At 42.4% G+C, this 24,751-nt stretch overlaps 1 protein-coding gene across 1 annotated transcript in view; it reads left to right on the plus strand.

The window, feature by feature from the left end:
- Positions 1-24,751, plus strand: part of npr2 (natriuretic peptide receptor 2) — a 201,132-nt gene that overhangs the window by 104,148 nt on the left and 72,233 nt on the right. The window contains exons 8-11 of the mRNA XM_061876922.1: positions 5,297-5,417; positions 12,927-13,001; positions 18,128-18,205; positions 23,140-23,244. Of these exons, the coding sequence (XP_061732906.1) occupies positions 5,297-5,417; positions 12,927-13,001; positions 18,128-18,205; positions 23,140-23,244 (379 nt within the window). The remainder of the gene's footprint in view (positions 1-5,296; positions 5,418-12,926; positions 13,002-18,127; positions 18,206-23,139; positions 23,245-24,751) is intronic.

Genomic DNA, 24,751 nt, shown 5'->3' on the forward strand with positions numbered 1-24,751 from the left:
AAGGCATTATTCAACTTGCAATTTCTTAAATGAATCATTCTTGAGATGTTGCAAAATCTTAAAATAAGTTTATTTGAATAATAATAATCTTATTTGAATAGGTATTCATCCATTTTAACAATTTTACTTAAGACATCCTAAATTAAAATGTGTTCATCTAGAAACTAGCAGGAGTTTTAAGATCATTTTATTCTGAAAACAGGCATTATTCAACTTGCAATTTTCTTAAATGAATTATTCTTGAGATGTTGCAGAATCTTTAAATATGTTTTAACTGAATAATAACAATAATCTAATTTGAATAGGTATTTTCTCCATTTTAACATGTTTAAACTGGAATATAAACAATTACATTTTTCATGTTAAAATTAAAATGAGTCAATAACAAAAAATACCTAAATAGCTCTTTATACTATAGGGACACTTCTAGAAATAAAATGTTAAATCAATGGAAAATAAGGGGCAGTGCATATTTAATATTTAATCCAAAAAATGAGTTTTCGAGTAGATTTACACACGTAATTAATTTCAAAAGTTTACCATGTTAAATTGAATAAAATGGATTACATTTATTGACATTATGACAATAAAATATTGTTTGTGTGAATTAGGGATGGGTACCAAATTCAATACTTTTTTTAGGTACCAACCGACTGCAATTGGTACTCGCATGCAGTGTCATATTTCAGTACCATTGTTGCACTTCACATCACGTTCGGTTCCACACTCGGCACCGACTTTAACGCTTGGTGCCAAAATAAAGCAAGCATGCCTGATACAAGTCACTCAAAAATAAGGCTCCGCTTAAAAAAAATTGTCAAATTTTCCATATTTCAGCATTGTCTTGCTGAAATAAGCAGGGGCGTCCATAATAACGTTGCTTGGACGGCAACATATGTTGCTCCAAAATCTGTATGTACCTTTCAGCATTAATGGTGCCTTCACAGATGTGTAAGTTACCCATGCCATCACAGATGCTGGCTTTTCAACTTTGCGCCTATAAAAGTCCGGATGGTTCTTTTCCTCTTTGGTCCGGAGGACACGGCGTCCACAGTTTCCTAAAAACAATTTGAAATGTGGACTCATCAGTCCATAGAACACTTTTCCACTTTGCATCAGTCCATCTTAGATGAGCTGGAGCCCAGTTAAGCCAGCGGCGTTTCTGGGTGTTGTTGATAAATGCCTTTCGCTTTGCAAAGTAGAGTTTTAACTTGCACTTACGGATGTTGCGACAAACTGTACTTACTGACAGTGGTTTTCTGAAGTGTTCCTGAGTCCATGTGCTGATATCCTTTACACATTGATGTCGCTTTTTGATGCAGTACCGCCTTAGGGATAGAAGATCCGTAATATCATCACTTGCGTGCAGTGATTTCTCCGGATTCTCTGAACCTTTTGATGATATTACGGACCGTAGATGGTGAAACTCCTAAATTCCTTGCAACAGCTCGTTGAGAAATGTTCTTAAAGTGTTCGACAATTTGCTCGCGCATTTGTTAGCAAAGTGGTGACCTTCGCCACATCCTTGTTTGTGAATGACTGAGCATTTCATGGGAGCTGCTTTTATACCCAATCATGGCACCCACCTTTTCCCAATTAGCCTGCACACCTTTAGGATGTTCCAAATAAGTGTTTGATGAGCATTCCTCAACTTTCTCAGTCTTTTTTGCCACTTTTGCCAGCTTTCTTGAATCATGTTGCAGGCATCAAATTCCAAATTAGCTTATATTTGCAAAAAATAACAAAGTTTTCCAGTTTGAACATTAAGTATCTTGTCTTTGCAGTCTATTCAATTGAATATAAGTTGAAAAGGATTTGCAAATCATTGTATTTTGCTTTTATTTACGATTTACAAAACGTGCCCACTTCACTGGTTTTGGGTTTTGTACTTATTAGCATTAGGGGTTTTACATGGCGATTTCAACACCTCCAAATTTGGTAGTGAAAACTACAAATTAGATGCACAAGACTCAACAAAATGCTCGACTAGACCGACTCACTCAACTCATTTGAACCGATACGGTATCTGCGACTCAATACTGTATCAATTTTTGGTATGTTTGTGTATGTTCAATGACTTGATAAATGTCAGATTTTTAATGTTGTTTTCTTCCACTTCGGAGTCTCATTTGCAAGTATGCATCTTATTTCAGTTTGTCCTACTGTAGGTGTGATGTTGTACTCAGCAAGTTGTCTTCACCATTATGTTGTATACGCCAGTCTTTTCTTTTCCTGAGTCCTACAAAGTGTTTGTACTGTAAATATTGTACACCAGCTGTTTGACTGCAAGGTGCATCTTAGTTGTAGTTTTCATTATCGCCATGGACAGTAAATCTGCTGAAAAACAAGTAGCTTGTGTATGGGATATAACGGAAATTACCGTCGAGTCAGCACTTTTTGAAATATTGAGCCTTACTTTTAGCTCTTACTTTTCTATTAAGCATGTTTTCTTTGTCGGCATGAAAAATTGCCCATGAGCAACCCGAGCACCGCTGGAGGGCCACACCGACAATATTTTAATTAAATTTTGCTCAAATTGTTTTTGATATACCGTAAGATAAATAATAGTAATAATAATATCATTTTACCTAACCTAACTTTATACAAAAGCTGATTGCTTTTGATGGTTTTATTTCTAACAATGTCAATTTCTGTCACTTTATCCTGCATCCTCTTTAAAAGTCCAACATTTTTCCCTTTCAGATTTGGACAACATCTGTTGTCACACCTGCCAGCTTGTCCCAATTCAGTCCTAACATGTCCAAACACGCATTTACCTATGTGAACAAGTCATTACTGTCAGGCTTGCCTCCCACAGTTTGATTATGTTTTAGTTTTTTCCTCTGCATTTGTCTTTGTTTCCTCTGTGTGTGTGTAGTGTTTCCTGTCAGCGCTCTTATTTTGTTGGTTTCCTGTCTTTCTCCCTGAGTGCGGCTGATTGGCACCTGGCCACACCTGGTGTTAATCAGTCCGCTCCTATTTAGACCTGTCTTCCCATCCAGTCACTGCTGTATTATTGTATTGCATGTCGCACTTGTCATTGCTACCTGTCGTGTCGTGTCGTATCTTGTCAATGCAGCGTTGCGGTAAGCTATGTTTGATAGCAGTTTTTAGCTTACTGTCTTTTGTTAAATAAATAAATGATACATGGGTTGTACTTGTATAGCGCTTTTCTACCTTCAAGGTACTCAAAGCGCTTTGACACTACTTCCACATTTACCCATTCACACACACATTCACACATTGATGGAGGGAGCTGCCATGCAAGGCGCTAACCAGCACCCATCAGGAGCAAGGGTGAAGTGTCTTGCTCAAGGACACAACGGATGTGACGAGGTTGGTACTAGGTGGGGATTGAACCAGGGACCCTCGGGTTGCGCACGGCCACTCTCCCACTGCGCCACGTCGTTCTCTGCTTCCAGTTTGTTTTATAAGTACAAGTACAACTTCGGTTTTCCATACTAAAGTTCATTTTTGTTTTGTAGCTCCCATGCTAGCTCTCTTGGTTTGTTATCCGCCCACGTGCGTGCTTTTTGTTTGTACTCTTTGTTTGGTTTTGTTCTCGCATTTTATACTAAAACCATGTCTCCTTAGGGACTTCGCGGTGGCACAAGGGTTAGTGCGTCTGCCTCACAATACGAAGGTCCTGCAGTCCTGGGTTCAATCCCAGGCTCGGGATCTTTCTTTGTGGAGTTTGCATGTTCTCCCCGTGAATGCGTGGGTTCCCTCCGGGTACTCCGGCTTCCTCCCACTTCCAAAGACATGCACCTGGGGATAGGTTGATTGGCAACACTAAATTGGCCCTAGTGTGTGAATGTGAGTGTGAATGTTGTCTGTCTATCTGTGTTGGCCCTGCGATGAGGTGGCGACTTGTCCAGGGTGTACCCCGCCTTCCGCCCGATTGTAGCTGAGATAGGCGCCAGCGCCCCCCGCGACCGCAAAAGGGAATAAGCGGTAGAAAATGGATGGATGGTTGGATGTTTCCTTATTCAACACCTGCCTCCGTCTCTGCACCTTGGGGTTCGTCACCAACAAACTTTGACAATTACCTGTGGTTGTCTCTTTAATTGACTGCATGGCTGCCAGCTCCTCTATGTTTTGAAAGTCTGCAGTTATCCCACGTAAGAAGATGAGCAGCTGGGCGGTGTCACGTAAATCGCGGCTCTCATCCAAAGCCAGCGAAAAACAGTGAAAGTCGGCCATTCTGTTCTTCAGCTGAAGCTCCAAGTTTCCAGCGATGGTCTCAACCCGCCTCGTTACAACGCGTCGGGAGAGTGACACGTTCTCAAATGCGCCCCTCTTCTGCGGGCATATCGGTCCAATAAGCATTCCTTAATAAACTCACCGTCAGAAAACGCTTTACTTTTTCTGGCGATTTTGTGAGAAATGACGAAACTTGTCCTGACAGCTGAATATCTGGGGGTGTGAAAATAGGTGAAAAGTACTTGTTGGGTTTGCAGTTTTACCATCAACGCATCAGACAAATTCTGCTATTTTTCCTCATGCTGTGTCGTGTAGTGGCGATTCAAATTAAGCACACGGCTTTACCTTTCATTTCTGTAAAGAAATACTTGGCAGTCCATGTCTTGTTGAAAACACGGCATTCGTCATTTTAGCGTCTCGGGGGTAACCGGGCATCACTTGTCGCTGTGCACCTTCACCCCTAGGTTACACACGGACATACGGCCATAAATAACACTTTTCAAAATAAAAGCAGCATAGTTGTATTGCACGCACGACATAGATGTGTTTTTTTAGATTGGTTTTGTAATTTGCGATTGCCGCTGTTCACATTCACTCACAATCGCGCACGAGCATACGTCCTCACAGAAGTAATACAAATAACGCTTTTCAAAACAAAAGCAGCACCGTTGTATTGCACACTCAACATAGATACTTTTTTACATTTATTTTGTAATTTATGATTGGCCTCACGCGGGCCGGCACAAAGGGTCGGATGTGGCAAGCGGCGTTGGTCGGGCCCGCCTTTGGCTGCTGCCCCCGCGACCCAAACCCGGATAAGCGGTAGAAGAATGGATAGTAGCTACTATTATTATAGGGTATTGTGTGTAGAATTTTGAGGACAAAAAAGATTTAATTCCATTTCACATTTTCATTGTCTACTGTTAGTCCTAAGTGTCCCAAATTTTTATCCAGGCCCAGGTCTGCTATAAAGGAACCAAATTTCTGTAACCATACCTATTTTTATATGTTGCACATGAAATCCAGCATTGTTGAGGTCTGATTGTCCTGTGATTTTATTTCAGTGTTTTTCTACTTATTCCCGTTTTTGTAGGAAATTAAAGTTGGAGAAGGAGTTGGCTGGAATGCTTTGGCGGATCCGATGGGAGGACCTTCAGTTCGAGAGCCCCAATAAATACCACAAACGAGCTGGCAGTCGCCTCACCCTCTCACAGGTAAGTGCCAGCTAAAAACAATAAAACCCGGCAGCTAGGAAATACAAATTGTTCAGTTAAAGTAGGCTACAATAGGTTAAAGTAGTGTATATTGTAGCGTCCCGGAAGAGTTAGTGCTGCAAAGGATTCTGGGTATTTGTTCTTTTGTGTTTATGTTGTGTTACGGTGCGGATGTTCTCCCGAAATGTGTTCGTCATTCTTTTTTGGTGTGGGTTCACAGTGTGGCGATATTTGTAACAGTGTTCAAGTTGTTTCTACGGCCACCCACAGTGTGACCTGTATGGATGTTGACCAAATACGCCTTGATTATCAATCAATCCACTATGTCGCGCTCTCGCTCTCTCTGTCTCCGCCCCTCCCTCACAAATTCTGCTGCTTGCGCACACCTTCACAAAACGCCGGACATTTGAGGCATTTAAGAAACCCCGCCCGGACAGCCCCGCAAAAGAGGACATGTGGACGTATGGTCAGTCTAGTTAAAGAAAGCTACGAGTGTTCATAATAAAGCTGGCTGACCACCAAGGTGACATGAACACTCTGTTTTGGCAGATTCTATTCGACACAAATACCAGATCCAATTAGACCCAACATGTATGTTGACTTTTATGCTCAGAGAAGCAAAGTAACAGAATGGAGAGAATAAAGATCTCTTGTTTACATTCTTGGTTGTTTTCCGAGACGGCTGAGTTTGTGGTGACAGAAACATATTAGGTGATTGCTAAAATAAGCGTCTCAACATTCAAAATGCCTTGTAGCCTTCCTCAAGTATCAGTCTCAGGAATAATAAGCATGTCTTTTCCAGATGATATTTTCCAAAGGGCTACTATGGAAAATATTTAAATCGACCACGTTCATGCCATCCGACTCATCAAGTTCGGATCTCCTTATTACCATTGAGTTAAGGCAACATCAATATTCCAAGACATTGGAAGGCATCAGTGTATAGACTATGGCAGGGATGTCAAACTCATTTTCATTGAGGGCCACATGAGGTCCGCTTGTAAAAACGACTTATGTATGAATTGGCCTCTGGATGTCATTATTAATTATATATATATGTATATATTTTTTTGTTTTTTTTTGTTTTGGACACTCGGGTGAGGAGAGGGGCGGTGCTTTCTACCGATCACCACCTGGTGGTGAGTTGGCTGCGATGGTGGGGGAGGATGCCGGACAGACCTGGTGCGCCCAACTCACATTGTGAAGGTCTGCTGGGAACATCTGGCAGAGTCTCCTGTCAGAGAGAGTTTTAACTCCCACCTCCGGAAGAACTTTGAACATGTCACAAGGGAGGTGCGGGACATTGAGTCCGAGTGGACCATGTTCCGCATCTCTATTGTCGAGGCGGCTGATTGGAGCTGGTGCCTGTCGTGGCGGTAATCCCAGAACCTGTTGGTGGACACCAGCAGTGAGGGATGCCGTCAAGCTGAAGAAGGAGTCCTATCGGGTTCTTTTGGCTCTTAGGACTCCGGAAGCAGTGGACGGGTACCGACGGGCCAAGCGGTGTGCAGCTTTAGCGGTCGCGGAGGCAAAAACTCGGACATGGGAGGAGTTCGGGGAAGCCTTGGAAAACGACTTCCGGACGGCTTCGAAGCGATTCTGGACCACCATCCGCCGCCTCAGGAAGGGGAAGCAGTGCACTGCCAACACCGTGTATGGTGCGGATGGTGTTCTGCTGACCTCAACTGCGGATGTTGTGGATCGGTGGAGGGACTACTTCGAAGACTTCCTCAATCCCACCAACACGTCTTCCTATGAGGAAGCGGTGCCTGTGGAATCTGTGGTGGGCTCTCCTATTTCTGGGGCTGAGGTTGCTGAGGTAGTTAAAAAGCTCCTTGGCGGCAAGGCCCCAGGGGTGGCTGAGATCCGCCCGGAGTTCCTTAAGGCTCTGGATTCTGTGGGGCTGTCTTAGTTGACAAGACTCTGCAACATCGCGTAGACATCGGGGGCGGTACCTCTGGATTGGCAGACCGGGGTGGTGGTCCTTCTCTTTAAAAAGGGGGACCAGAGGGTGTGTTCTAACTATCGTGGAATCACACTCCTCATCCTTCCCGGTGAGGTCTATTCAGGTGTACTGGAGAGGAGGCTACGCCGGATAGTCGAACCTCATTGAGGAGGAACAGTGTGGCTTTTATCCTGGTCGTGGAACTGTGGACCAGCTCTATACTCTCGGCAGGGTTCTTGAGGGTGCATGGGGTTTGCCCAACCAGTCTACATGTGCTTTGTGGACCTAGAGAAGGCATTCGACCGTATCCCTCGGGAAGTCATGTGGGGAGGGCTCAGAGTATGGGGTATCGGACTGTCTGATTGTGGCGGTCCGCTCCCTGTACGATCAATGTCAGAGCTTGGTCCGCATTGCCGGCAGTGGGTCGGACACGTTTCCAGTGAGGGTTGGACTCCGCCAAGGCTGTCCTCTGTCACCGATTCTGTTCATAACTTTTATGGACATAATTTCTAAGCGCAGTCATGGCGTTGAGGGGTTCCGGTTTGGCGGCCGTGAGATTAGGTCTCTGCCTTTTGCAGATGATGTGGTCCTGATGGTTTCATCTGGCCGGGATCTTCAGCTCTCTCTGGATCGGTTCGCAGCCGAGTGTGAAGCGACCGGAATGAGAATCAGCACCTCCAAGTCCGAGTCCATGGTTCTCTCCGGGAAAAGGGTGGAGTGCCATCTCCGGGTTGGGGAGGAGACCCTGCCCCAAGTGCAGGGGTTCAAGTACCTAGTAGTCTTGTTCACGAGTGGGGGAAGAGTGGATCGTGAGATCGACAGGTGGATCGGTGCAGCGTCTTCAGTAATGCGGACGTTGTACCGATCCGTTGTGGTGAAGAAGGAGCTGAGCCGGAAGGCAGAGTTCTCAATTTACCGGTCGATCTACGTTCCCATCCTCACCTATGGTCATGAGCTTTGGGTCATGACCGAAAGGATAAGATCACGGATACAAGCGGCCGAAATTAGTTTCCTCCGCCGTGTGGCGGGGCTCTCCCTTAGAGATAGGGTGAGAAGCTCTGCCATCCGGGAGGAACTCAAAGTAAAGCCGCTGCTCCTCCACATAGAGAAGAGCCAGATGAGGTGGCTCGGGCATCTGGTCAGGATGCCACCCGAACGCCTCCCTAGGGAGGTGTTTAGGGCACGTCCAACCGGTGGTTGGCCACGAGGAAGACCCAGGACACGTTGGGAAGACTATGTCTCCCGGCTGCCCTGGGAACGCCTCGGAATCCCCCGGGAAGAGCTGGACGATTTGGCTGGGGAGAGGGAAGTCTGGGCTTCCCTGCTTAGGCTGCTTCCCACGCGACCTGACCTCGGATAAGCGGAAGAAGATGGATGGATGGATGTCAAATTTAAAGTAAAAACTTATAAACTTGTAAAATATATAGTTTTTTTTATTTTTTACAACATTTCAGGGTAAATATAAAAACAGTACCATTGTTTTTTTTTTTACTTAAAAAGCTGGCATTTAGTTGCCAGAATTTACTATTAAATTGACTTAGGTTTTTAGGAGAGATGTCCCATAATGGCTTTTTTGCCGAGATTCCGATATTGTCCAACTCTTAATTACCGATTCCTATAACCACCGATACCGATATATACAGTCGTGGTATGAACACATTATTATGCCTAATTTTGTTGTGATGCCCCGCTGGATGCATTAATCAATCATTCAATCAATCAATGTTTACTTATATGGCCCTAAATCACTAGTGTCTCAAAGGGCTGCACAAACCACTACGACATCCTCGGTAGGCCCACATAAGGGCAAGGAAAACTCACACCCAGTGGGACGTCGGTGACAATGATGACTATGAGAACCTTGGAGAGGAGGAAAGCAATGGATGTCGAGCGGGTCTAACATGATACTGTGAAAGTTCAATCCATAATGGATCCAACACAGTCGCGAGAGTCCAGTCCAAAGCGGATCCAACACAGCAGCGAGAGTCCCGTTCACAGCGGAGCCAGCAGGAAACCATCCCAAGCGGAGGCGGACCAGCAGCGCAGAGATGTCCCCAGCCGATACACAGGCAAGCAGTACATGGCCACCGGATCGGACCGGACCCCCTCCACAAGGGAGAGTGGGACATAGAAAAAAAAGAATAGAAACGGCAGATCAACTGGTCTAAAAAGGGAGTCTATTTAAAGGCTAGAGTATACAAATGAGTTTTAAGGTGAGACTTAAATGCTTCTACTGAGATGGCATCTCGAACTGTGTTAAACAATGTAACAAGGTTTTCCAACAAATAAACAACTCGAGTTATGAAAAAAAACAACAACATGGCACTGCCATAGTTATTATTAAAGTCACAAAGTGCACTCACCTTTTGTTTGTTTTTGGTTGAAGCATTTTTTCCTGAAGGAACTCTCCTGAAAGAATCAATAAAGTACTATCTATCTATCTAGACACCTTTTTACCTGAACGCTGCCTCCCGCTGTTTCCGACATCTACAAAGCAATTAGCTACCGGCTGCCACCTACTGATATGGAAGAGTATTACACGGTTACTCTGCTGAGCTGTGTAGAGCGCCAACACTCAACAACAACACATAACTTGCAGACTATAACTACTGGTTTGCAGAAAATATTTTTAATATCAGGTTAGTTTTTGCTTCCTCTTTTTGCCACATCCACGACTTGGGGTTTATCAGGTGTGTTGGCACGTCGCTCACTCTGAGTTGGGGTGTCCAAACTTTTTCCACTGAGGGCCGCACACTGAATAATCAAAGCGCTGTCACAAAGACGAGATGGTGCCCAAGGCTGATTATAGTGAACTTGAAAAGGCGATCGATACTCTGATCGAGGAAGTTGCTACAATCAAGGAGCAGCAGAAAACAATCATGGCCCTTGTTGTGCAGCTGGATCAGATAAGAGCTGACAATTTGGAGAAAGACAAGAAAATTGCAATTCTGGAGAACAGAGTTGCTGATTTTGAGCAGTATACACGGATCAATGACGTGATCATAGCATCAAACCCCGGTCTTACGCACGAGCTGTAACCCCAGCAAATGGAGGGGAGCCGGCGGAGTTGGATGTCATTTCAATTGAGCGACAGTTAGCGGTCTTCATGCAGTCCAAGGACATACAACTGGACTGTAACAGCATCGAAGCATGTCACCTTTTGCCCAGGAGAGGGACAAACGACAAGCCGAGCGTTATCCTGAGATTTGTAAACAGGAAGCACAAGATCGCGTTGCTAAAACAGGGAAGGAAGCTAAAAGGAACAAACGTTTACATGAACGACCATTTGACCAAAAGAAATGCTGATATAGCTCAAAAAGCACGCCAAATGAAGAGAGAGAAGAAAATTCTACAAACTTGGACAGCGAACTGTAAAGTATTCATCAAACTCAAAGGTACTCCAGAGAACGCCAAAGTGTTGGTGATTAGAAACATGGAAGATCTGAACGAATATGACGTTTGAACTGGACTGTAAGGTAAAAGCGACTAAACACAATCATGACACACATTGACAATACGCAAGATGCAACCCATCAATCAATCAATCAATCAATGTTTATTTATATAGCCCCAAATCACAAATGTCTCAAAGGACTGCACAAATCATTACGACTACAACATCCTCGGAAGAACCCACAAAAGGGCAAGGAAAACTCACACCCAGTGGGCAGGGAGAATTCACATTCAGTGGGACGCCAGCGACAATGCTGACTATGAGAAACCTTGGAGAGGACCTCAGATGTGGGCAACCCCCTCCCCTCTAGGGGACCGAAAGCAATGGATGTCGAGCGGGTCCAACATGATACTGTGAAAGTTCAATCCATAGTGGCTCCAACACACGAGCCACATCATTCAGTTGATAAATGAATATGACAATGTACAGTTGAAAGCATCCCAATACACTGAGCACCACCTACAAGACATGGAACAGGATATAGACCCGGACAATAATTTCCTCCTCAATATCAACGAGAACTGCTGCTACTATACCAATGAACAGTACAACCAGAATATTATTACTAAAGGCAAATGATCAATTATCCATTTTAATAGTAGAAGCTTAAATAGGAATTTCAAGGACATCAAGGACTATTTACACACATTTTCACAACCATTTAACATAATTGCAGTTTCTGAAACTTGGATTATCAATCAATCAATCAATGTTTATTTATATAGCCCCAAATCACAAATGTCTCAAAGGACTGCACAAATCATTACGACTACAACATCCTCGGAAGAACCCACAAAAGGGCAAGGATTAACAGTGAAAATGTGTCAGATTTTGAACTGGCAGGATTAGGTCTCTGCTTTTTGCAGATGATGTGGTCCTGATGGCTTCATCTGACCGGGATCTTCAGCTCTCGCTGGATCGGTTCGCAGCCGAGTGTGAAGCGACCGGAATGAGAATCACCACCTCCAAGTCCGAGTCCATGGTTCTCGCCCGGAAAAGGGTGGAGTGCCATCTCCGGGTTGGGGAGGAGACCCTGCCCCAAGTGGAGGAGTTCAAGTACCTAGGAGTCTTGTTCACGAGTGAGGGAAGAGTGGATCGTGAGATCGACAGGCGGATCGGTGCGGCGTCTTCAGTAATGCGGACGTTGTACCGATCCGTTGTGGTGAAGAAGGAGCTGAGCCGGAAGGCAAAGCTCTCAATTTACCGGTCGATCTACGTTCCCATCCTCACCTATGGTCATGAGCTTTGGGTCATGACCGAAAGGATAAGATCACGGGTACAAGCGGCCGAAATGAGTTTCCTCTGCCGTGTGGCGGGGCTCTCCCTTAGAGATAAGGTGAGAAGCTCTGCCATCCGGGAGGAACTCAAAGTAAAGCCGCTGCTCCTCCACATCGAGAGGAGCCAGATGAGGTGGGCATCTGGTCAGGATGCCACCCGAACGCCTCCCTAGGGAGGTGTTTAGGGCACGTCCAACCGGTAGGAGGCCACGGGGAAGACCCAGGACACGTTGGGAAGACTATGTCTCCCGGCTGGCCTGGGAACGCCTCGGGATACCCCGGGAGGAGCTGGACGAAGTGGCTGGGGAGAGGGAAGTCTGGGTTTTCCTGCTTAGGCTGTTGCCCCCGCGACCCGACCTCGGATAAGCGGAAAATGATCGATGGATGGATGGATGTTTTCATTTTGTTATAATGGCCGTTAAGGCTATAGCACTGTATTGGATCATGCTTGCTCTTGTTTTTTTTTTTTGTTTTTTTTGCATATTTGAAATAAAAATATATCAATCAATCAATAGGTGAAATTAGACTTTTGTTTACAGTCTGTAAGATCAGTTGAAGAACACCAATATAATGGATATATTTAACGGTGTCCATTGCACGGTCGTTAACACCTGCACGATATCTGACTGTGAAAGTGATGCTGCTCCATGTCTGCACAATTGAGTGTTTCGCTCTGTGAGAAGATATTTACATATTACATACCCTGACCTGAAACACTTTACTTTTTCTTATAAATTAATTTTGCCGCAAAGTTGAAAGCCGCCACAATTTAACCATGGTTGCTGCAGCCCACTCAAGGCTAACATACTTTATTTTCATTCTTCTGTTGGCAGAGAGGCTCCAGTTACGGCTCCCTGATAACCGCTCACGGAAAATATCAGCTGTTTGCAAAAACGGGCTATTTTAAGGTAAGACTCGGTGAGTTCTGACATTTTCAACTCTCGTCTTTGCTGCCTACACATGTACACGCTCGCGCACAAGGCTGAGTCCGGAGAGGAGAGAAGAGAGAGAAAGAAATTGTGTGGGCACATTTAAGTAGTTGAATGCAAAACTGCAGAATGCGTCATTTTTCCTTTTCTTTATTTTTTTTCTTATTTTCTCTTCCTCTCGTCTCTTTCTATGCCCTCTCATCGCCGTCTGTGTTGTAATTGTGAAAAATCCGGATGCAGAGACAGACACAACACAGAGGAAGTGAATAGGGTGTGAGTTTTTCCTTGCCCTTATGTGGGCTTTACCGAGGATGTCGTTGTGGTTTGTGCAGCCCTTTGAGACACTTGTGATTTAGGGCTATATAAATAAACATTGATTGATTGAATACAAAAAGGTTTAATGAAAGAATCCACAAAACAGTGGTAAAAGACACAAAAACTACTAGGTTTATCAATCGATCAATCAAAGTTTATTTAGATAGCCCTTAATCACGAGTGTCTCAAAGGGCTGCACAAGCCACAACAACATCCTCGGCTCAGATCCCACATCCGGGTAAGGAAAAAGGTTTTCCTGCGAAAGAGGCTTGTATGGAGGATATAGCTGTTATGTTTTTCCTGACCTAACGTATATTCCGCTCCACGCCGGTATACACACACACATAACAAGAGGCTATATCATCTCTACAAGCAGGTTTCCCTGTGAAACAGGCTTGTAGGGATGATATAGCCGCTTGTGTTTTTTTCCTGACCTAACGTATATTCCGCTCTACCCCGGTATACACACACACATAACAAGAGGCTATATCATCTCTACAAACAAGTTTCCCTGCGAAACAGGCTTGTCGGGATTATATAGCCGCTTGTGTTTTTCCTGACCTAACGTATACTCCGCTCTACCCTGGTATACACACACACACATAATGAGAGGCTTATATCATCCCTACAGACAAGTTTCCCTGCGAAACAAGCTTGTAGGGATGATATAGCCGCTTGTGTTTTTTCCTACCCTTACATATATTCCGCTCCACGCCGGTATACACACGCACATAACAAGAGGCTATACCATCCCTACATGCAGGTTTGCCTGCAAAACAGGCTTGTAGGGATGATATAGCCGCTTGTGTTTTTTCCTGACGTAATGTATACACACACAAATAACACACATACACACACACATAACAAGAGGCTATATCATCTCTACAAGCAGGTTTCCCTGCGAAACAGGCTTGTAGGGATGATATAGCCGCTTGTGTTTTTTCCTGCCCTAACACATATTCCGCTCTACCCCGGTATGCAAACCCACATATAACACAAGGCTATATCATCCATACAAGCAGGTTTCCTTGTGAAACAGGCTTGTAGGGATGATATAGTCTCTTGTGTTTTTTCCTGACCTAACGTATATTCCGCTCTACCCCGGTATACACACACACATAACGAGAGGCTATATCATCCCTACAAGCAGGTTTCCTTGTGAAACAGTCTTGTAGGGATGATATAGCCTCTTGTGTTTTTTCCTGACCTAACGTATATTCCGCTCTACCCCGGTATACACACACACATAACGAGAGGCTATATCATCCCTACAAGCAAGTTTCCCTGCGAAACTGGCTTGTAGGGATGATATAGCCGCTGGTGTTTTTTCCTGACTTAAAGTATATTCCGCTCTACACACACACATCACTTGAGGCTATATCATCCCTGCAAGCAGGTTTCCTTGTAAAACAGGCTTGTAGGGATGATATAGCTGCTTGTGTTTTTTTCCTGCCCTAACGCATATTCCGCTCTACCCCGGTATACAAACGCACATATAACATGAGGCTATATCATCCCTACATGCAGGTTTCCCTGCAAAACAGGCTTGTAGGGATGATATAGCCGCTTGTGTTTTTTTCCTGACGTAAGGTATACACACACACACACAAATAACACACATACACACACACATAACAAGAGGCTATATCATCCTTACAAGTAGGTTTCCCTGCGAAACAGGCTTGTAGGGATGATATAGCCGCTTGTGATTTTTCCTGCCCTAACGTACAGTATATTCCGCTCCACCCCGGTATACACACACATATAACAAGAGGCTATATCATCCCTACATGCAGGTTTCCCTGCAAAACAGGCTTGTAGGGATGATATAGCCGCTTGTGTTTTTTCCTGACGTAATGTATACACACACACACACACAAATAACACACATACACACACACACATAACAAGAGGCTATATCATCCCTACAAGCAGGTTTCCCTGCAAAACAGGCTTGTAGGGATGATATAGCCTCTTGTGTTTTTTCCTGACCTAACGTATATTCCGCTCTACCCCGGTATACACACAGTCAGAACAAGAGGCTATATCATCTCTACAAACAAGTTTCCCTGCGAAACAGGCTTGTCGGGATTATATAGCCGCTTGTGTTTTTCCTGACCTAACGTATACTCCGCTCTACCCTGGTATACACACACACACATAATGAGAGGCTTATATCATCCCTACAGACAAGTTTCCCTGCGAAACAAGCTTGTAGGGATGATATAGCCGCTTGTGTTTTTTCCTACCCTTACATATATTCCGCTCCACGCCGGTATACACACGCACATAACAAGAGGCTATACCATCCCTACATGCAGGTTTCCCTGCAAAACAGGCTTGTAGGGATGATATAGCCGCTTGTGTTTTTTCCTGACGTAATGTATACACACACAAATAACACACATACACACACACATAACAAGAGGCTATATCATCCCTACAAGCAGGTTTCCTTGTGAAACAGGCTTGTTGGGAGGATATAGCCGCTTGTGATTTTTCCTGCCCTAACGTATATTCCGCTCCACCCCGGTATACACACACACATAACAAGAGGCTATATCATCTCTACAAGCAGGTTTCCCTGCGAAACAGGCTTGTAGGGATGATATAGCCGCTTGTGTTTTTTCCTGCCCTAACACATATTCCGCTCTACCCCGGTATGCAAACCCACATATAACACAAGGCTATATCATCCATACAAGCAGGTTTCCTTGTGAAACAGGCTTGTAGGGATGATATAGTCTCTTGTGTTTTTTCCTGACCTAACGTATATTCCGCTCTACCCCGGTATACACACACACATAACGAGAGGCTATATCATCCCTACAAGCAGGTTTCCTTGTGAAACAGTCTTGTAGGGATGATATAGCCTCTTGTGTTTTTTCCTGACCTAACGTATATTCCGCTCTACCCCGGTATACACACACACATAACGAGAGGCTATATCATCCCTACAAGCAAGTTTCCCTGCGAAACTGGCTTGTAGGGATGATATAGCCGCTGGTGTTTTTTCCTGACTTAAAGTATATTCCGCTCTACACACACACACATCACTTGAGGCTATATCATCCCTGCAAGCAGGTTTCCTTGTAAAACAGGCTTGCAGGGATGATATAGCTGCTTGTGTTTTTTTCCTGACCTAACGTATACTCCGCTCTACCCTGGTATACACACACACACATAACAAGAGGCTATATCATCCCTACAAGCAGGTTTCCCTGCAAAACAGGCTTGTAGGGATGATATAGCCGCTTGTGTTTTTTTCCTGACGTAAGGTATACACACACACACACAAATAACACACATACACACACACATAACAAGAGGCTATATCATCCTTACAAGTAGGTTTCCCTGCGAAACAGGCTTGTAGGGATGATATAGCCGCTTGTGATTTTTCCTGCCCTAACGTATATTCCGCTCCACCCCGGTATACACACACATATAACAAGAGGCTATATCATCCCTACATGCAGGTTTCCCTGCAAAACAGGCTTGTAGGGATGATATAGCCGCTTGTGTTTTTTCCTGACGTAATGTATACACACACACACACACAAATAACACACATACACACACACACATAACAAGAGGCTATATCATCCCTACAAGCAGGTTTCCCTGCAAAACAGGCTTGTAGGGATGATATAGCCTCTTGTGTTTTTTCCTGACCTAACGTATATTCCGCTCTACCCCGGTATACACACAGTCAGAACAAGAGGCTATATCATCTCTACAAACAAGTTTCCCTGCGAAACAGGCTTGTCTGGATTATATAGCCGCTTGTGTTTTTCCTGACCTAACGTATACTCCGCTCTACCCTGGTATACACACACACACATAACAAGAGGCTATATCATCCCTACAAGCAGGTTTCCCTGCAAAACAGGCTTGTAGGGATGATATAGCCTCTTGTGTTTTTTCCTGACCTAACGTATATTCCGCTCTACCCCGGTATACACACAGTCAGAACAAGAGGCTATATCATCCCTACATGCAGGTTTCCCTGCGAAACAGGCTTGTAGGGATGATATAGCCGCTTGTGTTTTTTTCCTGACCTAACGTATATTCCACTCTACACACACACATGACAAGAGGCTATATCATCCCTACATGCAGGTTTCCCTGCAAAACAGGCTTGTAGGGATGATATAGCCGCTTGTGTTTTTTCCTGACGTAATGTATACACACACACAGATAGCACACATACACACACATAACAAGAGGCTATATCATCCCTACAAGCAGGTTTCCCTGTGAAACAGGCTTGTAGGGATGATATAGCCCCTTGTGTTTTTTCCTGCCCTAACGTATATTCCGCTCTACCCCGGTATACACACACACATAACAAGAGGCTATATCATCCCTACAAACAGGTTTCGCTGCGAAACAGGCTTGTAGGGATGATATAGGCGCTTGTGTTTTTCCTCCCCTACTGTATATTCCGTTCCACCTCGGTATACCCACAAACATAACAAGAGGCTATATCATCTCTACAAGCAGGTTTCCCTGCGAAACAGGCTTGTAGGGATGATATAGGCGCTTGTGTTTTTTCCTGCCCTACTGTATATTCCGCTCCACCCCGGTATACCCACAAACATAACAAGAGGCTATATCATCTCTACAAGCAGGTTTCCCTGCGAAACAGGCTTGTAGGGATGAATTAGCCACTTGTGTTTTTTCCTGCCAATAGTGTACATTTTAGTGTGAAAATAACAGCAATACTGGCTTAGGGTGAATGACCTCCTATTAATTACATGAGTGCCTGTTATGTGTGTTGAACGTAGGGGAACCTGGTGGCCATCAAACATGTCAACAAGAAGAGAATCGAGCTTACCAGACAGGTTCTACTGGAGCTAAAACATGTAAGTGTTGCTTAAATATAACATATTTGTTTGCTTTATTTGATGTTGACTTTTGGAAGATGGATAGAAAAGCATATCATTACTTCTCTTTTTTTGTTAAGGTGTTAATGTTTATTGTTCCACTCTTTTCCACTGCTCTTTGTGCTGTGATTACAATCCGGTTATTTAACAAATGTTGGCGTACATTTGTCAAAAGTATTGATACTTCAATGCCAAATCGTTGTCCAACACGTAAAAAATACATCGATACCTGCCTTTTTCAGTATCGTCATTACTGAAGACAATGCTCTTTCCTTGGCGAGCCGCATCAAATCTTATCAAATAAAAGCTGTCATGAATGTATTCCTCGCATGAGTGAGCCCAGAGATCTGCCACCACAAGCCTAGGGAGTTTGCATTCGCACCGTGTGCAGTAAACCTCCAGAATGGCGCAACCCAACATTTATCACTTTGGCACATTGTAGAAATAAAACAAAACTAAACAATTATAAAAAATAGAGCAAAATGTGATAAGGTTTAAATGTTTATTCTAGCCATGAATACTAGCACAAAGAGTTGTCATTATATATACGTTTTAGTCTTATTAGCATATTTTCCTAACAATTACATGACGTCACACTACTACCATGTTGAAAAATATTAAGACAAATATTGTTGTTATTTTTAGAATTTCAAATATTAGGTTATTTTTGTTATTTATGATCATATTCACTATAGGGTTGTCTCGATACCAATATTGTACAAATGTATATCTGTGACGTTTGCTGGGCATAACAATGCCGGATTTGTTCTTCCGTGAATGCCTTCGGGCAAGAACACAGCGTATGGTAAGAAATATTGATTTATTTAACTCGAAAACCGGCTAAGAACAAAAACACTGATGCTAGGCAGAAAAGGCAAACAAAAAGTGCTAGCATGGGAGCTAGGGAAACAAACAGAAACACTTACACTTGGCACAAAAAGGGGAAGCAAAAACAACTAGCATGAGAGCTAGCAGAAAAACAAGGCGTAGCGCAAGAGTTAGCGAATATAAACATAAAACAGCAGTCGTCACTTGTTGCGTGAAAGCAAATTAGGATCCGAGAGTGAATGAACAGAAAGCGCTGGCTTAAATAAGGATGGTGATTAGCAAAAACAGGTGTGCGTCCAAAGCAAGGGGCAGGTGAAAACAATAAGCTACCATGGTGACAGAACAAACAGGAACTAAGGACGTCAAACAACAGAGTGTGATACAAAATGGAACAAAACAAGAATATGGAATGATCCGTGCATCGGATCATAACAATAACGATACTTTTCTAAATAAAGGGACCACAAAAAATTGCATTATTGGCTTTATTTTAACAAAAAATGTTACGGTACATTAAACATATGTTTCTTATTGCAATCGAAGAAAAATGTTGTGCTTAAATAAAATAGTGAACGTAGTAAACAACTTGTCTGTTAGTAATAAGTAAGCAAACAAAGATTCAGGCTTGTCCTTGACAGTTTGGCCATGTTTTAGTTTTTCCTCTGCATTTGTCTTTGTTTCCTGTCAGCACTCTTATTTTGTCTGTTTCCTGTTTGTCTCCCTGAGTGCTGTGTATTCCAGCTGTGGCTGATTGGCACCTGGCCACACCTGGTGTCAATCAGCCAGGTACCATTTAAAGCTGCCTTCCCTTCCAGTCAGTGCTGGATTATTGTCACCACTACCTGTCAATGTCATTAATACTTAGCTGTGTCTACTTCTGTTCACTCTGCTCATGTCATAGTTCCTTCATGTCACAGTAAGTGTTTTTGTTTTCTAGTCCACAGTTAGCCTTTGTGCTAGTTTTTGTTCATATCCGCCTTGTGCGCGCCTTTTTTTTTGTACCCTTTTGTTTGTTCTTTTTTTAGTGTTAAATTAAATCATATGTTCTCGCACAATGCCTGCCGCCTTCTTTGCATCTTGGGGTTCAGCAACAACACCCCAGCATTGACTGGAGGGGAAGGCAGCTTTAAATAGTATCTGGCTGATTGGCACCAGGTGTGGCCAGGTGCCAATCAGCTACAGCTGGGGAGACACAGCACTCAGGGAGACAAACAGGAAACAGACAAAATAAGAGCGCTGACAGGAACCAAAGACAAACGCAGAGGAAAAACTAAAAGATGGCCAAACTGTCAGGGACAAGCCTGACACTACTGTGTCATTTATCATTCTATTATTTAGTCAAAATTACAATGGACAAGCTGTAAACATGGATTATTGATCTACTTGTTCATTTATTGTTAATATCTGCTTATTTTCTGTTTCAACAAGTTCTATCTACACTTCTGTTAAAATGTAGTCATCACTTGTTTTCTGTTGTTTGATACTTTCCATTAGTTTTGGATGATACCACAAATTTAGGTATTGATCCGATACCAAGTTGTGTCCAGGGATGTATTTACCGAGTGTATAAATATAATATGAATTTTAAAAATAATGAAAAAAGATTTTGTGACCATAAAAACTATCCATGTAATCATAGTAGTATCAACTTTTTTTGCGTGAAAATTCTGTTGACTGAGCTGCTATATCTTGACTGTAAAAATCCTGTTTTTAACGGTGTATTACTGTAAATGGTAAAACGATACATTTGTTTTTACGGTAGAAAAACTATCAGCTAAGTTGCCAGAATAAAAAAAGAAACTTGTACTGTTTTTCCATTAAGAATATATTGCTGTAAAAAACAATTTAATAGTAAAAATTTGAAAACAAAGCTGCCAGAGTTTCCGCAAAAACACCACCAAAAAAAAAACGTAAAATGTTGTAAAACATAGAAAAAAATGATGTTTTGTTATTACATTTTAACAGCTCGTCCTTTATAATTTTGACAAAATAGGTAGATAAATGACACAATATGTTACTGCATACGTCAGCAGAGAAATTAGGAGCCTTTGTTTACTTACTACTATAAGACAAGTTGTCTTGTATGTTCACTATTTTATTTAAGGACAATATTGTTCTTCAATAGCAATAAGAAACATATGTTTAAAGTACCATAAGGTTTTTAGTTCAAACAAAGCTAATAATGCCATTTTTTTTGTGGTCCCCCTTATTTAGAAAAATACCGAAATACATTTTGGGACAGGTACTGTTAGAATAATTGTTTCTAAATTGTCACAAAAACTTTGTGTTGAAATGAGTTCCCCAGCGAGAACACCAAAAGCTGTCCTTAACATACCAAAAGTAAGGCTTGTAAAACTCCACTGTGTAGGGGAGGAAGCAACATGTATTGTAATCAAACAAAAAGATATTGTCTGACCCAAGAACTACAAAAGCGAAGAGGAAGCAGGACCAGACTCCCCTCCAGGCGACCTCTTTTTGAACTGTTTTACGAACCTCTCTTTGAACTCCTTTACGACCTTTTTCTGTGAACTGTTTACGACCCCATCCCTTAAACAGCTGTGGACATGTGGTCAGAGAAAGTCCAAATAAAGGAGGAGATACAATCTTTCGCCAGAGCACGGGTGACACTGTAAGAGGTCACAGGTGGACACGTTTCTCCTCAATTGAGCCAAATTGAATTCTGTCTCTGTTTAATTCTTTGCTTCTTGTCTTGTTTAATAGATGTCATCAGTGTTTGAACCTGACAGGTATCGGAACAACACTACATCTTTCTAACCAAAAAATAAATAAATAAAAAATAAATGAATTAATTAAAAAAAAATTAAAATGATAAAATAGAAAAAATTATTTAAACAACACTACAACTTTTTTAAAAATAAATAAATAAATAAATAAATAAAAAATAAATAAATGAATAACAAAAATTCAAAAATTTACAAAATAAAAAAAAAATATTTTAAACAACACTACATCTTTCTAACCAAAAAATAAAGAAATAAAAAATAAATTAATTAATTTAAAAAAGTTAAAAATTCATAAAATAAAAAAATATATATTTAAAAATCTTTCTGACCATCGGCAAGCTCGAGTGCTAAACATGCCCTATTTGCTAAATTATTATCTGCCCCCTTTTTTAAATAGTTTGCCTCGCTCTGTGTTTCTGGGCTGGCCATGTGCGTCACAGCCGGGTAGAGAAGATCAGTCAGAACTTCCTGGAAGCTTCCATGACCTCTCACTGGAGAGTGGCTGCTGTCTTAACTGGCAGCTCCTCAGACCTCCCAAAGGCTTGATGGCCCGTCAAGCCTCAGCTCATGAAAAAGCCAAATAGATGGTGGAAACTTAACCACTTGTCTCCCGGAGACCCCCACACAGCCCCCATCCTTCTACACCAGCCAGTGTTCCGCAGGGGAAATTATGTAGGCCAAAGGGCAGGCTAACATCTACCGGGCTGTGAAAATGGAGCAACTCACTGGTTTTCTGGACATTTTGACTTTCTGAGGAGAAACGAACGCTGCTGAAATTATGAATTTTTTTTTTTTTTTAGATGTTGGCTTCTGAGATATACGCTATTTTTTCCGAGGTGTCAGACTGAAGGCACCAGGAGGACATCCATGGCTCCTTATTAATCCCAAAATCAATCATCTAATTCAGCGAAATTGCTTTTTAAGCAGTTTAGTGATTTATGCTTTCTAAGTGTTTTCTTTGGACCGTGGAGTGTCTTCCATGCAGAGTTCTTGGCTGTGCCGCTGCACCTCGTTCAACCTTCTCAACACTTTGTTTTTTTTATTTTTTTCATCCACACACTGCCTCATTCATAACCTCCAAGGCCAATTTATGCACTTGCACATGTTTCGAGGGGCGGTTGGGGGGGTGCAAGTGAGAAGGAACACGTAGAAAAAGACGCCTCGCCAACTAGCCGACGGCAAGTACACCCGTTTTGATGAAATGCTGGCAGAAGTAATCCCGCAACTCTGAATCCAAATGAGCTGCCAGTGTGTCCTCTTTTTTTTTTTTTTTTTTTTTTCCACAGGCTTGGAGAGACGTGATGTTTGGAAAGTGACTCTGTGTTTGTGCGTTATTTTCAGATGAGAGATGTCCAGTTCAACCATCTCACCCGCTTCATCGGGGCCTGCATTGACCCTCCCAACATATGCATCATAACCGAGTATTGTCCCAGAGGCAGCCTCCAGGTAACTATTTTGTCCTTATTGTAGTACGCATTCCTTCTACTTCAGGGATGTCCAAAGTGCGGCCCACAGGTCATTTTTTAACGGCCCCACGGCACATTGTAAAAATACTATTAAAAAAACAAACAAAACATAAAAAATGTTATAAAAGAGCCAACAGGTGAAATGTAACAAGAAAATGTTGCAATGTTGACTAATAACACAAAGCTGCCATGCAGGCTGTTTCTTTCTTTAAAAAATAATAATGAATCAAAATCAATGTCATTATGAATTATTGACCTATTCAAGGCTCCAGAAACGTCACATTAAATATTCCACTTTGAGATATTATTTGGGGGAAATGTTTCATATTTTGTGTTTGCTGTATAAAAAAGTAAGCTTTTTTTTTTTTTTTTTAAAAAAGGCCTGAAACGAACAAACACGAAACCTAAACAACAATACAATTTATAATTGATGGATAGATCTGAAGTTGATCTCGAGATTATTGTATCAAAAGTAAACATTAAAAAAATGTATAATTTATTTTTTAACACATTAATGAGTCATACCCTTTTGGATACCCAATAATTTTTAGTGTGATTTGTTTTTAAGTGTCATTTCTAAAAAAAATGTTGTTATGAATTATTGACCTTTTTAAAGGCCTACTGAAATGAGATTTTCTTATTTAAACGGGGATAGCAGGTCCATTCTATGTGTCATACTTGATAATTTTGCGATATTGCCATATTTTTGCTAAAAGGACTTAGTAGAGAACATCAACGATAAAGTTCGCAACTTTTGATCGCTAATAAAAAAGCCTTGCCTTTACCGGAAGTAGCAGACGATGTGCGCGTGACGTCACCGGTTGTGGAGCTCCTCACATCTGAACATTGTTTACAATCATGGCCACCAGCAGCAAGTGCAATTCGGACCGAGAAAGCGACGAGTTCCCCATTAATTTGAGCGAGGATGAAAGATTTGTGGATGAGGAAAGTTAGAGTGAAGCACAAAAAAAAAAAAAAAATGGCGACGGAAGTGTGAGCGATTCAGATGTTATTAGACACATTTACTAGGATAATTCTGGAAAACCCCTTATCTGCTTAATGTTTTAATAGTGTTTTAGTTAGATTTTAAAGTCATACCTGAAAGTCGGATGGCTACGGTGAACGCCAGTGTCTCTCAGAGAAGCCAATGGAGGAGCCAAGATCACAGCTGCCTTTTTGACAGCTACAGGAGGAGGGCGCATAATCCAGTGGTCCCCAACCTTTTTGTATCCGCGGACCGGTAAACGCTTAAAAATTTGTCCCGCGGCCCGGGGAGGGGGGGATCCTTTTTTTTTTTTTTTCCTTTGTCTTGAAAAAGGGAGGTTTTTGTGGTTGGTGCACTAATTGTAAGTGTATAATTTTGTTTTTTATGTTGATTTAATAAAAATTAAAAAAAATATATATATATATATATATATATTTTTTTTTTTAAATGAATAAAAAATTCTTCTGCGGCCCGGTACCAATCGGGTCATGGGCCAGTACCA

Source organism: Nerophis ophidion, linkage group LG17 (assembly GCF_033978795.1).
Source record: "Nerophis ophidion isolate RoL-2023_Sa linkage group LG17, RoL_Noph_v1.0, whole genome shotgun sequence".
In the NCBI taxonomy this organism is placed as follows: Eukaryota; Metazoa; Chordata; class Actinopteri; order Syngnathiformes; family Syngnathidae; genus Nerophis; species Nerophis ophidion.